At 33.0% G+C, this 13,054-nt stretch overlaps 1 protein-coding gene across 6 annotated transcripts in view; it reads right to left on the bottom strand.

Moving 5' to 3' along the window:
• Positions 1 to 13,054, bottom strand: part of LOC114093381 (basic helix-loop-helix domain-containing protein USF3) — a 233,341-nt gene that overhangs the window by 34,101 nt on the left and 186,186 nt on the right. For all 6 annotated transcript variants that reach the window (XM_071615334.1, XM_071615335.1, XM_027936162.2 and 3 more), the window contains 3 exons: positions 9,702 to 9,801; positions 7,848 to 7,954; positions 4,434 to 4,549 (listed from right to left, as the gene is read on the bottom strand). In XM_071615334.1, the coding sequence (XP_071471435.1) occupies positions 4,434 to 4,549; positions 7,848 to 7,954; positions 9,702 to 9,801 (323 nt within the window). The remainder of the gene's footprint in view (positions 1 to 4,433; positions 4,550 to 7,847; positions 7,955 to 9,701; positions 9,802 to 13,054) is intronic.

Below are 13,054 nucleotides of genomic sequence, written 5' to 3'. Positions count from 1 at the left end.
CAAAGATAGCTTAATATTAGAAAATCTATAAAATAATGTACCATATTAATAGGTCTAAAGAAATTTCATATTATCTCTATAGACAACAAAAAAGTTCTTGACAAAATTCAACAATCACTACTGGTAAAAACACTTAATAAAACTTCATAGTGGGCTGGGGATATAGCTCAGTTGGTAGAGTGCTTGCCTCTCATGCATAAGGCCCTGGGTTCAATCCCCAGCACCACAAAAACAAAAAACAAACAAACAACATCAACACACACACACACACAAAAAAAAAAAAAAAAAAAACTATAACTTTGGGACTGTGGCTCAGCGGTAAAGTGCTTGTCTAGCATGTGTGAGGCCTTGGGTTCAATCCTCAGCACCACATAAAAATAAATAAATAAAATAAAGGTATTGTGTCCAACTACTTCTAAAAAAAAATGTTAAAAAAAAACTTGATAGACATTTGCTAGCATTTTTTTAAAGGCTTCAATAAAGAAGCTAGCACCTTAAGAAGAAAAAACAAACATTTTCATAAGATCAGTAACAGAGCAAGGATGCCACTATATCCACAATTATTTAATACTCTCCTATAAATAATACACAAAAGAAACTATTTAGAATAATAATCTAAGAAAAAAAGTAAAAATGCTATTGATTTGCAGATAACAAGATAGTAAACCTAGAAATCCTAGAAAAATCAATGCTAAAACTAACTCTCAAGATTCAATAAAGTAACAGAATATCGAGATAAAATAGATACAAAAGCCTTCACAAGCACAAATGATAACTAACTAGAACATATAATAAAGCCATTTAAAAAATAACAAAAAAGTCATGAAATATTTAATAAACAAGAAAATGTAAAATCTATAGGAAAAAAAGATTAAAACACCTTTTAGAAAAGTATACTTGAAATAAATGGAAAAATAAATTTATTCTTAGTAAAATTCAACATCAAAAAGACATCAATTCTCACTAATTAATGATATAGCATGTCCTAACAGAAAATATCAAAAAGCTTTTATACAAAGTTAAGCAAGCTAATACTAAAGTTCAAATGGAAAATACGTAAGAATCCCCAAGAAAACTCTGGGGAAAAAAAAAAAAAAAGCTATGAGTGAGTCTATTAAAACATTACAATTTGTCTCTAAGTAAAACAGTGTGGTACTGAAGCATGACTGGAGAAACAAGGCCTGCAAATTAGAGTACAAAATCCTGAAATGGATCCAAGTACCTATGGTAATTTAATATGTGATGTTGAGAGCCACAGCCCAGTCGGAATGGCCCCTGGCATTTTGCCAGAAGTAATGGTTGAGAGGTGAGCCATTAAGATGATGCTGGATTGATTCAATTGTATATTAGACCTTTACTGTCTGGTAATAGGATGATGGCTCTTGCTGCAATGGGCGCCTGCTACTTTGGAGTTCGGGAGGTTCCAAGAGTGAGTGCACACACAGGGGAGGGAGGGGGAGGTTCTGGTTGGTGTGTGGTGTGTTCCTGGAGGAGCTGCTTGGGTGGCGTTCAGGAGAGTTCCCGGGGTGTGTGCTGGTGGAGTTTGGAAATAAAGTTTATTCCTGCTTGAGTGGCTCGTGATTTGTGCCCAGCCAGACTGCAGCAATGTGACAAAGGTAGCATTTCAAATAAGTAGGGCAAGAATGATTTGTCTTTTTAATAAATAGTATTGGGATAACTGGATAGTCATCTAACAAAAGAAAAATTGGACACAGACCTCATATTATATACCCCCCCAAAATGTTAAGTAATCTTAGCTAGGTGATCAGAGAACTAAATGTTAAAAAATAAACCACACAAGTATTAAAAGAAAACATGATTGAATTCCTCAATAATATGGGTTTTGGGAAATTATTTCAGAGTATGATTCAGGATCCACATGCAAAAAAAAAAAAAGTTAAGTTCAAACTATATTTTGCTGGCAAGAAAAAAAATGCCACCACAAATGTAAAAGATAAACTAGGAAAAATATTTACAGCACATTAGATTACACAAATAAAAGACTAATATTTTAATGTGCAAAGATATTTGCAAATTAAGGAAGAAAAGATCAAATCCTAGAAAAATAGACAAATGACACAAATAGAGAATTCACTATAAGGTCCCTTAAACATATGAAAAGTATTTCAATTTACCTCATAAAAGAAATGAAAAGTAAACCTATACTAAGATATCACTGCCACCTATGAGATTATTGCAAAATATTTTTTAAAATCCTGACAATACACTCTGTTGATCAGACACATACATATAGTCCGTAAGAATGCAAAATATTAAAATATTATGGCCTTCACAAAATGCTTAGCATTTACCTGTTAAGCCCTAAATCCTATGTCTAACAACTTTCCCTAAATATGGACTCCCCCATAATAAAAAAAATACATATCTTCAAGGTTATTCACTGCAGTATTTCTGGAATTATAAAACTGCAAAAAATCTAAATGGCCAGAGTGGTCAAACCATAATACATTCACACAGTTCATAAGTATGCACCTGTTTCATTTGCAATAAAAAAGTGGGGGGAAAAAAGAGAGCCTATAAATTTTTAAATAGCTGTGAGGTGATTTCCAGGATAAAGGCAAATATAGTAAGCTACATAAGTATAGTAAAAAAAGATATGTGCATCTGCTTATATTTATAAAAAGAAACTCAGGAAGAATAAAACCAAAACTAATTAAACTAGTTATGTGCAGAGTAAGGACAGATGGCAAATCATTAGAAGGGATAGGGCATGGATAACACTACCCTGAAAACAGCTTTTTGTATGGTTTTGTGAAAAACTTAAAAATGAATATAAATAGAAAAATGTACCTAATTATATTTCAAATGAATAGAATAACCTTTAAAAAAAATCCTCTAACAACCTTGAACTCTGCTTAGTAGGTTTATTTCTGTGGTAGTATGGGAGCAACAATTCCAAAACTACTTTCTATGCATTGTAGGCTTGAATAGAAGAAAATATACTATGCATAGAAACATGCATCTCAGTGTGAAAGAAGAGAGATACAAATATAGAATTGATTAGAAAGACTAATCAAAATCCAATAGTGTTAAACTGGCCTTGAAAGTATCAGTATAAGCTCATAATTTATAACTAAAAAAATATTAATATGGATATGTGCATATGCATATGACCATAGGTGCATATGTGTATCTGTGTTTGTACCTGCTGAAAGGTACTAAAAACCAGGATGGTCAGGTGCAATAAGCACACCTAATACTTAGATCTTGATTTCTAAACACCCTTCTTCAATAAAACAAATAAGGACTTCTCAAAGAAATGGCTGATTCCAGGCCAAGGGCATGACTGCTGTACCAGAAATTAAATTGGGGACAGGGGGATAATTTGTAAAAAGTACACAGGAATGACTTGAAGATGCTCCCATTGGCCAAATCTGTGACAAATGAACATAAAAATAGAAGACATAATTAACTAATAAAGGAACCAGGCAGGCATCACTAACCAAGTGATGAAAATTAACAGCATCAATACTTATCCTTCTTTCTCAATCAGGACATCACTGTGTAATTATATGATACACTGAGAAGGACTTAGCATCACTTCAGAGATATTCCTGCCCCAAATGTAGAACCTGAGTCTAATAACAAAGAAATATCAGAGAACACCAAATCAGAGGAAATTCTATAAAGTAACTGCTCGTGTACTTCTTGGAAATCACAAAGATATTATGACAGACAAACACTATAGTCAGATTTTAAAAGGTTCCAGATCTTTAAAGTCAAAGAAATGTGAAAAATAAATACAATAAACTATCATGATTGGTTCTCCAAACAATAAAAAAGGACCATAATTAATATGAATGGGGCAATTAGAGAACTCTAATTGATAGTAGTATGGTATTAACTTAATTTCCTGATTGTGATAAGTGTATTGTGGTTCTGTGAATGAATATTCTTGCTCTTAGAAAGTCCACACTGAAGTATTTGGAGATAAAGGAACATGTATTATGTAGCTTACTCCCAAGTGGTTCTCAAAAAATGTGTATGTAGGGGCTGGTGCTATAGCTCAGTGGCAAAGCACCTGCCTAGCACGGGTGAGTCATTGGGTTGGATCCTTACCACCACATAAAAATAAACAAATAAATAAAAGCATGTTGTGTATCGACAACTACAAAAAAAATGTTTTAAAAAATGTGTATGTGTACATATGCATGTGTGTGTATGTGTATAAATTCACAAAAAAGAGAAAAATGATAAAACAAAAATGGGAAATGTTAATAACTGGTAAGTCTGGGTGAAAAGTACAGAGGAGGTATTTCTACTATTTTTAAAACTTTTCAGAAATTATATCAAAATACAAAAACTTTTAATAAAAATATACCCTTTGTTAATAAAAAAAAGATGCAATAAACATTTGAAATAGGCTTGAAAAAAAGGTAAAAGCTGTAGCTATTTATGCCATATTTACATACCTGTCTGTGTTCGTATTAGATTCAGAGTTCAGAGAGTTATCCAATTCATTCTCACTTTCTTCTGACTGGCTATTAACAATTCCTTCTTCTCCTTCATCATCTATTTCATTAAGAGGCTATCTCAAAACAATAATAAAAATAACAACACAAGCTGACTATATATACTCTCATCCTTTCTTTCTATCATAACAGAAAGAGACTTCCCTAAGGCTAATCACTCCATACACATTCTGGAACCCAAACCCTCTTACCTGCTTCCACTCCATTGGAGTTTCTCTCTCCAGCACTCACCCTTAATCTCTCTGTTGGCTTAAGTTCATCAAAGACTTAAATGCAAGCAAGCCTCTCCCATCTTACTCTGATCTCATAGCTACCTTGACTATCTTTTCTCTTTCACCACCAAACTTCTTTAAAGATTTATTCCTATTTCTCAAATGCCATTTATACCCTTCAATTTTGTTTCTGCCCTACTGCTCTAAATGATTCACTGCAAACTCAGTATCAACATGTTTATTCTTAAATCAAATGAATATTTCTGTCTTTGTTTTCCCTCAATTCTATGACACCTTAGATTCTGATGATGATTCATTTCTTTCTTTTAAAATTTTTCTTGATAAACTTGTTCTTTAACTTCCATGATACTGTATTTTTTAAAAATTTCTTCTTTTTCTCTGGCTGCTCCTTCCAAATCTACCTTATTGGTTTTCTTTTTCTACTCTTCCCTAGTATCTGGTGGGACTCAAGGTCCTCCCTTTGGGCCTTTTCTCCTCTCATTTGATCTACTTTCTCAATGATTTTATCCAAGTCCAAAGTTGCAATTACAAGTCTTTTGCTGTTAATTTCCAAATCTCTTTCTCCAACCAGAACTCTCTTGAGCCATAGACATTTATATTCAAATGCCTAAAAGATATTCCTACTCAATATGTCTGAAACTGAACATCTTCCTAAGTCTTTCCCAGCAATCTTACAGAAATCTTTTTCTGCCAATACTACCTAAAACCATGAACACTGCCACCATCTAGTCAGATGCCCAAGCTGGCAAAAAAGAAATTTATCCTTCTTTCTCACCCATCACAACTAATCAGCCACCCAATCCTGTCAACTCTATCTCATTTTAACCTCTCTCAAATGTATCATTATCCTTTACTTCCTCTTGCACTACTTTGAGCCAGGCCCTTACCATTTCTCAACACAATTCCAAACTAAGTCTTCTAACCAGGCTGCTATGGTTTAAATGATTTATGCCTTCTGAAACTCATGTTGAAATTTAAATCCCAATTATGAGATATTAAGAGGTAGGTCCAGGTGGGACCCTCATGAGTACTGACAGTCCTGCCCTCATGAGTACATAAATCCATTCATGCTATTAATGAATTAATAGGCTAATGGATTATCTCAAGAGTGGTTCTGCTTTTAAAAGCCAGCACGCCTAGGTCTCTCTTGTTATCTCTCTCTTACCAAGTGATGTTTTGTGTCACATCAAAACTCTGGAAGCAAGGTCATCTATAGATAAGACCCCTCAATTTTGGACAAGAACCATGAGCCAAAATAAACCACTTTTATTTTTATAACTAATCCAGTCTGTGGTACTTTGTTATTAGCAGCAAAAAAAAAAAAAAAAACAGGCTAGGACAGAGACCCTCTCTCAGTCTTAGCCTCTCTCCAATTCATCTTCCACACCACTCAATCTCATCATGACTACATGCTTCTTAAACTCCTTTAGTGGCTCTATTCTTAATTTCCAGGTCCTTAGCCCTTCAGGACCTACTCCTGCCTATTTCTCTAACCTCAGATCTTGCCACTTCTCCATCCCAATGAAGACATACGTTATTCATCCATGTATCCCAACCTCTAGTGAAGGGCCTAATATACTACACTATGAACAAGTATATAAACTTAGTCTCACTCATTCCTGTTCTAAAGTAAGGTCCAGAGAATTTAAGTAATGCAGTTATAAATGCATCTTTTCTTGGAGGCTCCAGGATATCTACTGCAACATCAGTTTCTTTTCTGATGTATAGTGGTTCTCTCCTTACCTATAAAAGTGTCTTTTTTCTCCTCCCTCACTGCCATTTTCCTCTGCTATCTCAGGTTTATGTTCAGAAGCTTACCTCACTGATCTTAATCTGTCAGTTGTAAATTCAGAAAGAAATTAAGCCAGCTAGGAAAACTAATTATGTCAAGAAAATTATTTTGAAATTACTAATAACATAACTGGCTCGCGTATGAGGATGGACTCTTCTCTTCACCAGAATGAAATCTAACTGCTTTATTCTTTGATGCTAGGATACATCGTACACTTGTTTCCCAGCTCCAAATGACTGAAAGTATGATTGCCAAATAAATAGAATACTACATTATACAATTTATTTAAGTAAATGAAAAAGCTTCCATCAAATATATTCCAACAGTAGGATGTTCTAAGATGATTAAATTTCTGAATATCTGAGAGTTGATTTTTCAACAAGTGCCAAAGCATAAATGTTTTTTTGCTTAACTAATGGATTTGGTTACTTTAAATATGTTTAACATTTTACTTAATTTCCTTTAAGTAGAAAACAATATAATTAACTTGTCTTTTATGATTCTGGACCTGCATTCCCAAGAATCATCCCTCCAACTTAAGATTCTTCCTTTATTTCATGGAAGGTATAGTTGAGGATAAACAGGTGACTAGGCAAGTCCTAGTCAATCTTAAAAAGCTGCTTTATTTCTTCATGAGCTTTTAAAAAATGTACTATTTCAAAATTCTTAACATTTTGACTAAAAATTTCAATTGTTAGATTTGGGCTAATTAATATTTTATTAGTATAGTATCATTTCCTCATGTAGTATTATTTTCCATTAAATTCCAAGTTTCCTGGGCAGATATCTTTTAAATATACTAATACATTAAAAGAGACTGACATTTAATGAAATACTATGTTCCTGGTATCATGCTAAATACTTTATGTAATCTATCTCAAGATCCATACAACAAGGTTGTCAGGTATATTTTATTCCAATTTAATAAAAATGAACAAAAAGCACTCTGTGAAAATCAGATATCTTAAGAGGTACTAACAGTGTTATGGAGCCACAGGACCTAAATTAGAATTTTGTCTCTGCTGCAAACTACATGATCTTGAACAACTCACTTAGTTTTTTCGAACCTCAGTCTCTTTTTCTATTAAATGAGAATAACAACAGTACCTAGATCCTATGTAAACACTCAATAAACGTTGGCTATTACTATCCAGTCTCCAATCTTATTTAGGCAAATGGTACTCATATAAAATGCAATGTGCTTGAGTAACTAGCAACCACAACTAGAAGTTATTGATATTTAAGCTTTTAAAATGTTTACCAAAATGCCTACATCAACTTAAACTTCATTTCAGCATGAGCATTATAGTCGTGAGTAGATCACATTACCTGAGGGTCTATGACAGACTCATTAAGGATAGATTGGGCAATAGGATCTTGATTTACCATTATGGGACTCTGAGAGGAATCAGGAGCCATTGTTACATTTGGAAACCCTGAGGACAGAAAATAAGTCATGATGATTTTGTTTAACTAAATTGAGTTCTCAAGTTCTACTATGCCATATATATGCATCATTATATGAAAATCTAAAATAATAAAAACAGCTTAAACTTATATATTGCTTACTATATATCAGCCACTGTTCCAAATGCTTATATGTATATTAACTCATTTTGACCCTCACAAAATTGTATGAGGTAGGTACTATGATTATTTTACAGATCAGTAAACTAAAATTCAGAGTTTCTTTTAGCAAGAAAATAAATTTGCTTTAGTTTCAAATTGTTTTACGCAGATTATATATAAATACAAGTATTTTAATTATATGGTAACATATTAATAAGCTGAAAAGCAAGCCTCATTTTAAATTATGAAATCCTGTATATTACACCATATTTTTCCTTGAATAAGCATATATTTTTTAAAAATTTAAAGCAAGATAATATTTCATATTGTTTATATTTGTTATCTGTGGGAGAACTGATCCAACACAAGCTACTTTGTTATTATCAGACAATAATAGATTTTTTCTTAACAAAGTGAAAAAATTTGATTTATGTTTATCCATATAAAGGATAAAAGATCTTTTTAAAATTTTTCATTCTAATTTGTTATATATGACAGCAGAATGCATTACAATTCATATTATGCATATACAGCACAATTTTTCTTATCTCTGGTTGTACACAAAGTAGAATCACACTATTCCTATCTTCATACATGTACTTAGGGTAATGATGTCCATCTCATTCCACCGTCTTTCCTACCCTCATGCCCCCTCCCTTTTCCTCCCTCCCCTTTGCTCTATATAGAGTTTGTCTATTCCTCCCATGCTCCCCCACAACCCCATTATGAATCAACATTCTTATATCAGAGAAAACATTCGGCATTTGGTTTTGGGGATTGGCTAACTTCACTTAGCATTATATTCTCCAACTCCATCCATTTACCTGCAAATGCCATGATGTTATTCTCTTTTAATCTTGAATAGTATTCCACTGCGTATATAAACCACATTTTCTTTATTCATTCATCAACTGATGGGCATCTAGTTTGGTTCCACAGTTTATCTATTGTGAATTGTGCTGCTATAAACATTGATGTGGCTGTGTCCCTGTAGTATGCTGTTTTTAAATCCTTTGAGTATAGACCAAGGAGAGGGATAACTGGGTCAAATGGTGGTTCCATTCCAAGTTTTCCAAGGAATCTCCACACTTCCTTCCATAGTTGTTGCACCAATTTGCAGTTCCACCAGCAATGTAAGTGCCTTTTCCCCCTACATCCTTACCAACATGTATTGGTCTGTATTCTTAATAGCTGCCATACTCACTAGAATGAGATGAAATCTTAGAATAGTTTTGATTTGCATTTCTCTAATTGCTAGAGATGTTGAACATTTTTTCATATATTTGTTGATTGATTGTATATCATCTGAGAAGTATCTGTTCAGTTCCTTGGCCCATTTATTAATTGGGTTACTTGTTTTTTCTGGTATTACACCATATTTTAGTATATAATGATTTATCTTCCTTTGCTGAATAATTTATAAGTTAATAATCTTAGTAAAAAGCAAAAAAATTACATAAAGTTTAGCCCTAACAACCTTATATACTACCTACCTTGAATATTTGTAATGCAAATAATATAATGCCTGAGAAATGAATTTAAATTTCTTCTAAACACCCACTTGTGGGCTATAGTTAATAAGAAAAAGAAGCTTTATTTTAATTAACTATTTACCTGTGCGTTTACGAGGAACATCAAACAGATTTTTTGCTGCAGCCAACAAATGATCAGATTTCTCCAAAACATCCTGCATCTGGTATTGATCAGAAAGAATCTAGACATGTGTTAATAACAAATATTACTCAGAAAAAAAAATATATATATATACTCTTCAAATCACAAAGGAAAAGACTATACAAAGGCACAGAGCATAAACCATAAACCACCACCTAAAATCCTTCAGTTACAATATCCTTTAGTACCAGTAGATGGGGCTATCACAATAATTAGTAGTTTGCAAATGGTTGGCTGCAATCCAAAGTAATACATATTAAAATTGTAACCCAGAACACTCACATACATGTAAATGTATATGAAACAAAAGTTTATTTAACAAACTTTCTGCATTAAAAGTACTATTATATTTTCTTTTTCACTTCTATTTTTTAATGATGGTGACAAGATACTAACTCAACTTCATAATCCATTAACAAATTATCATCCACAATTTGAAAAAAAAAGATCAAATATAAAAATCTTTGAGCCATAAACTCAGAGGTGTTTCAACCACTTAAATGATTTCATAATCTACACTGGGTCATGAGTTACATAAAAAAAAAAAAAAAAAAAAAAATGAGTGTTAGAATTAAACAAAAAGGTGATGTCTCTGTGTTTTAAAAAAGTTGTTTTTTTAATCCCAAAGATTTGGAAACTAAAAAAAAAAAAAAAAATCACATTACATTCCTGCTTCTGATTACATGCTTTTCCAGGACAGAACTTTCATAATTACAAGCAAAGCCACAGGCCAAAAATGAGTCAACTCCATCTACCACCACCAGATGGCATTCTTAAATTGAAAGGAGTCTCAAAATTAAGAAGCTACCTAGTTTCCAACACTGACTCAAGTCAAAACATCTGGTAACAAATATTCCTATCAGAATTTTTCTGTATCATGGAAATAATTACACAATATAACCTCAGTTGTAGTTTTATGATACAGAAAGAAAAATAAGTTACTTTTCCCCTTCTTCACTTGCTGTGGCCAAGCAGGTCAGCTAGCTCAGTTGATAAGAATGAAGTCCTGAATTTATTCCTTCCACAAAGAGTAAGCTTTGGAAGGGTAAGATCAAGAGCACATTTGGAGCTGGAAGACTGGAGTTCTAGGCCCAGACAAAAAAATGCTAAGCAAAATCCAACCTCTTTAAACTTAATTTCCCAAGTTGCAAACACCTCCTCAATCCTACAGAGATGCTACAAGGATGTAGACACACTGGAAACTTATGCAGCACTCTAGAGAAGCTTTAGCTACTGTTATGATGTAAATTATATTATCCTATAAACCAAATTTCTATCACTGATGAGTCCTCTTACAAGTGCATGCAATTAAAAGCTTAGGAAAGAATGTGATCTATTAATCTATCACTACACTAGAAAAAATTATAAAAATTTATCTCTTAATGACAAGAGATTTTTTGTTATTGTTGTTGTTTATTTTTGTGGTGATAGGAATCAAATCCTAATGGAAGTTTTTAAGAGTTCACTATATTTTTTTTAAAAGAGAGTACTGATCTAACAAAACCAAGAAACAGAAGGAAATTACAGAGATGCAACTGATACTAGTTATAATTGAGGTCTCAAGTAAAGCTACTGCTCTACCCCCTTCTTCTAGCCTCTGACCAGGCTCCTTGGGTACATGGTTTGAATGACCAAAGATCTATGTGCTGGATTTTCTTTGCTCTTTGGAGATTTATCACTCCTCTCACAAAACAATTCTCTTGATAGGTAAACTGATCTCTGTAAACCCATCTGTATATATTTATACTCCAGATGGATTTGCAGAGCAAAAAATTAAACTTATAAGTAGTGGTGTACATCTTAGATTTTCAAAGGATCAGTCAGGAGCCCAGAAAAAACATTATCGGAAACTCCTCATCCTAGCCCTTTTATTGCATGGTAACAGAAACCAGATGAAATTGAGAAATTACAAAGATACTTAGGAATTTATTACACTTTCGGAATTTATAAAAGGCTTTATGAAAGGCTCCCTTCCTCTTAAATTTGAACCTTAATTGTGCTTGATTCCTATGGCCTATTATATCATACAGTAAATGAAATCTAAGATTATACTAGCCAAAGAGCTTTCCTATTGATTTATATTAATCTAGGAGTCCAGTTTCAGGGAGATGGGTCCTGAGAGCTTCAGTGTATAATGATTAAGCCTACATGAATATTCTTATTGAGAATTTTTTTAATATTATGACATCCCTTAAACATAGACATTACAAATTTAGTAACACTGAAATAAAAGATACACTTATCCTTTGACTCAGCAATTCTTAATAATTTATCTTACAAATATATATCTCCAAAAACATACTTAAGAATATTCATTACATTATTTATAGTAGCAAGGTAGGAAGCAATCTGTGGGTGGCATACATTGCTACTTATCCACTAACACCCTTTCTTCTGCTTTGTGCTTTAACAGCAGGACTCCCAAGTTTTAGCAAGTATATAGGTAGATTTCCAACCATCTTTGCAAGTGAGAATGGTCATGCAATGACTTTCTGGCCACCAGGACAGATACTAACATTTCTGGATGGTATGTAAAAGGAGTACATTGTCTTTTCCTCTCTTTGCTGGCTTGCATACAACTGAAGAAAGCTGCAACAGTCATTCTATACTCAAGACAGAAGTCATGTAATGAAGGACTACAGGTCTCCTACCAAATACCATTTACAAATGAACTATTTTATAAAAGAGAAATAAATCTTTATTTGGTTTAAATGACTATGTTTTAAGGATTTTTGTTCCAGAAATTTACACTGCATTATAATATAAAACCTAAGTGTCCACCAAAAAAGCATGATAAATAAGCTTTAGTATATTTATACACTACTGGGAGTTAAAAAGAAAAATTAGAGGGCTCTCTTTGTAGCTCCATGGAAGAGTGCTTACCTAGCATGCACAAGGCCCTAGATTTAATCCTCAGCAACACACACACACACACACAAAATGTTGATTTCTAAGTATTAATATGAAATAAATTCCAAAATACGTTGTTAAAGAGAAGAGAAACAAGTGAATCCCATTAAGAGCAAAGGTTTTCAACCCCTCCAGCGCATTAAAATCACACAGCAAACTGTCTAGAAAATACCTGTGTGGAATCACACTCCAGGTCAACTAAATCAGACACTCTGGGTAAAAGGTCCAGATACAGTAATAATTTTTTTAAACATTTTTTACTTGTTGATGGATCTTTATTTTATTTATTTATATATAATGCTAAGAATCGAACCCACTGCCTCACACATTCTAAGCAAGCACTCTTCCACTAAACTACAACTTCAGCCTCTAGATACAGCAAT

This window comes from Marmota flaviventris, chromosome 8, assembly GCF_047511675.1.
Source record: "Marmota flaviventris isolate mMarFla1 chromosome 8, mMarFla1.hap1, whole genome shotgun sequence".
NCBI lineage: Eukaryota > Metazoa > Chordata > Mammalia > Rodentia > Sciuridae > Marmota > Marmota flaviventris.
Note: the sequence above shows the minus strand (reverse complement) of the source record. Positions and strands in the feature narration are given on the sequence as shown.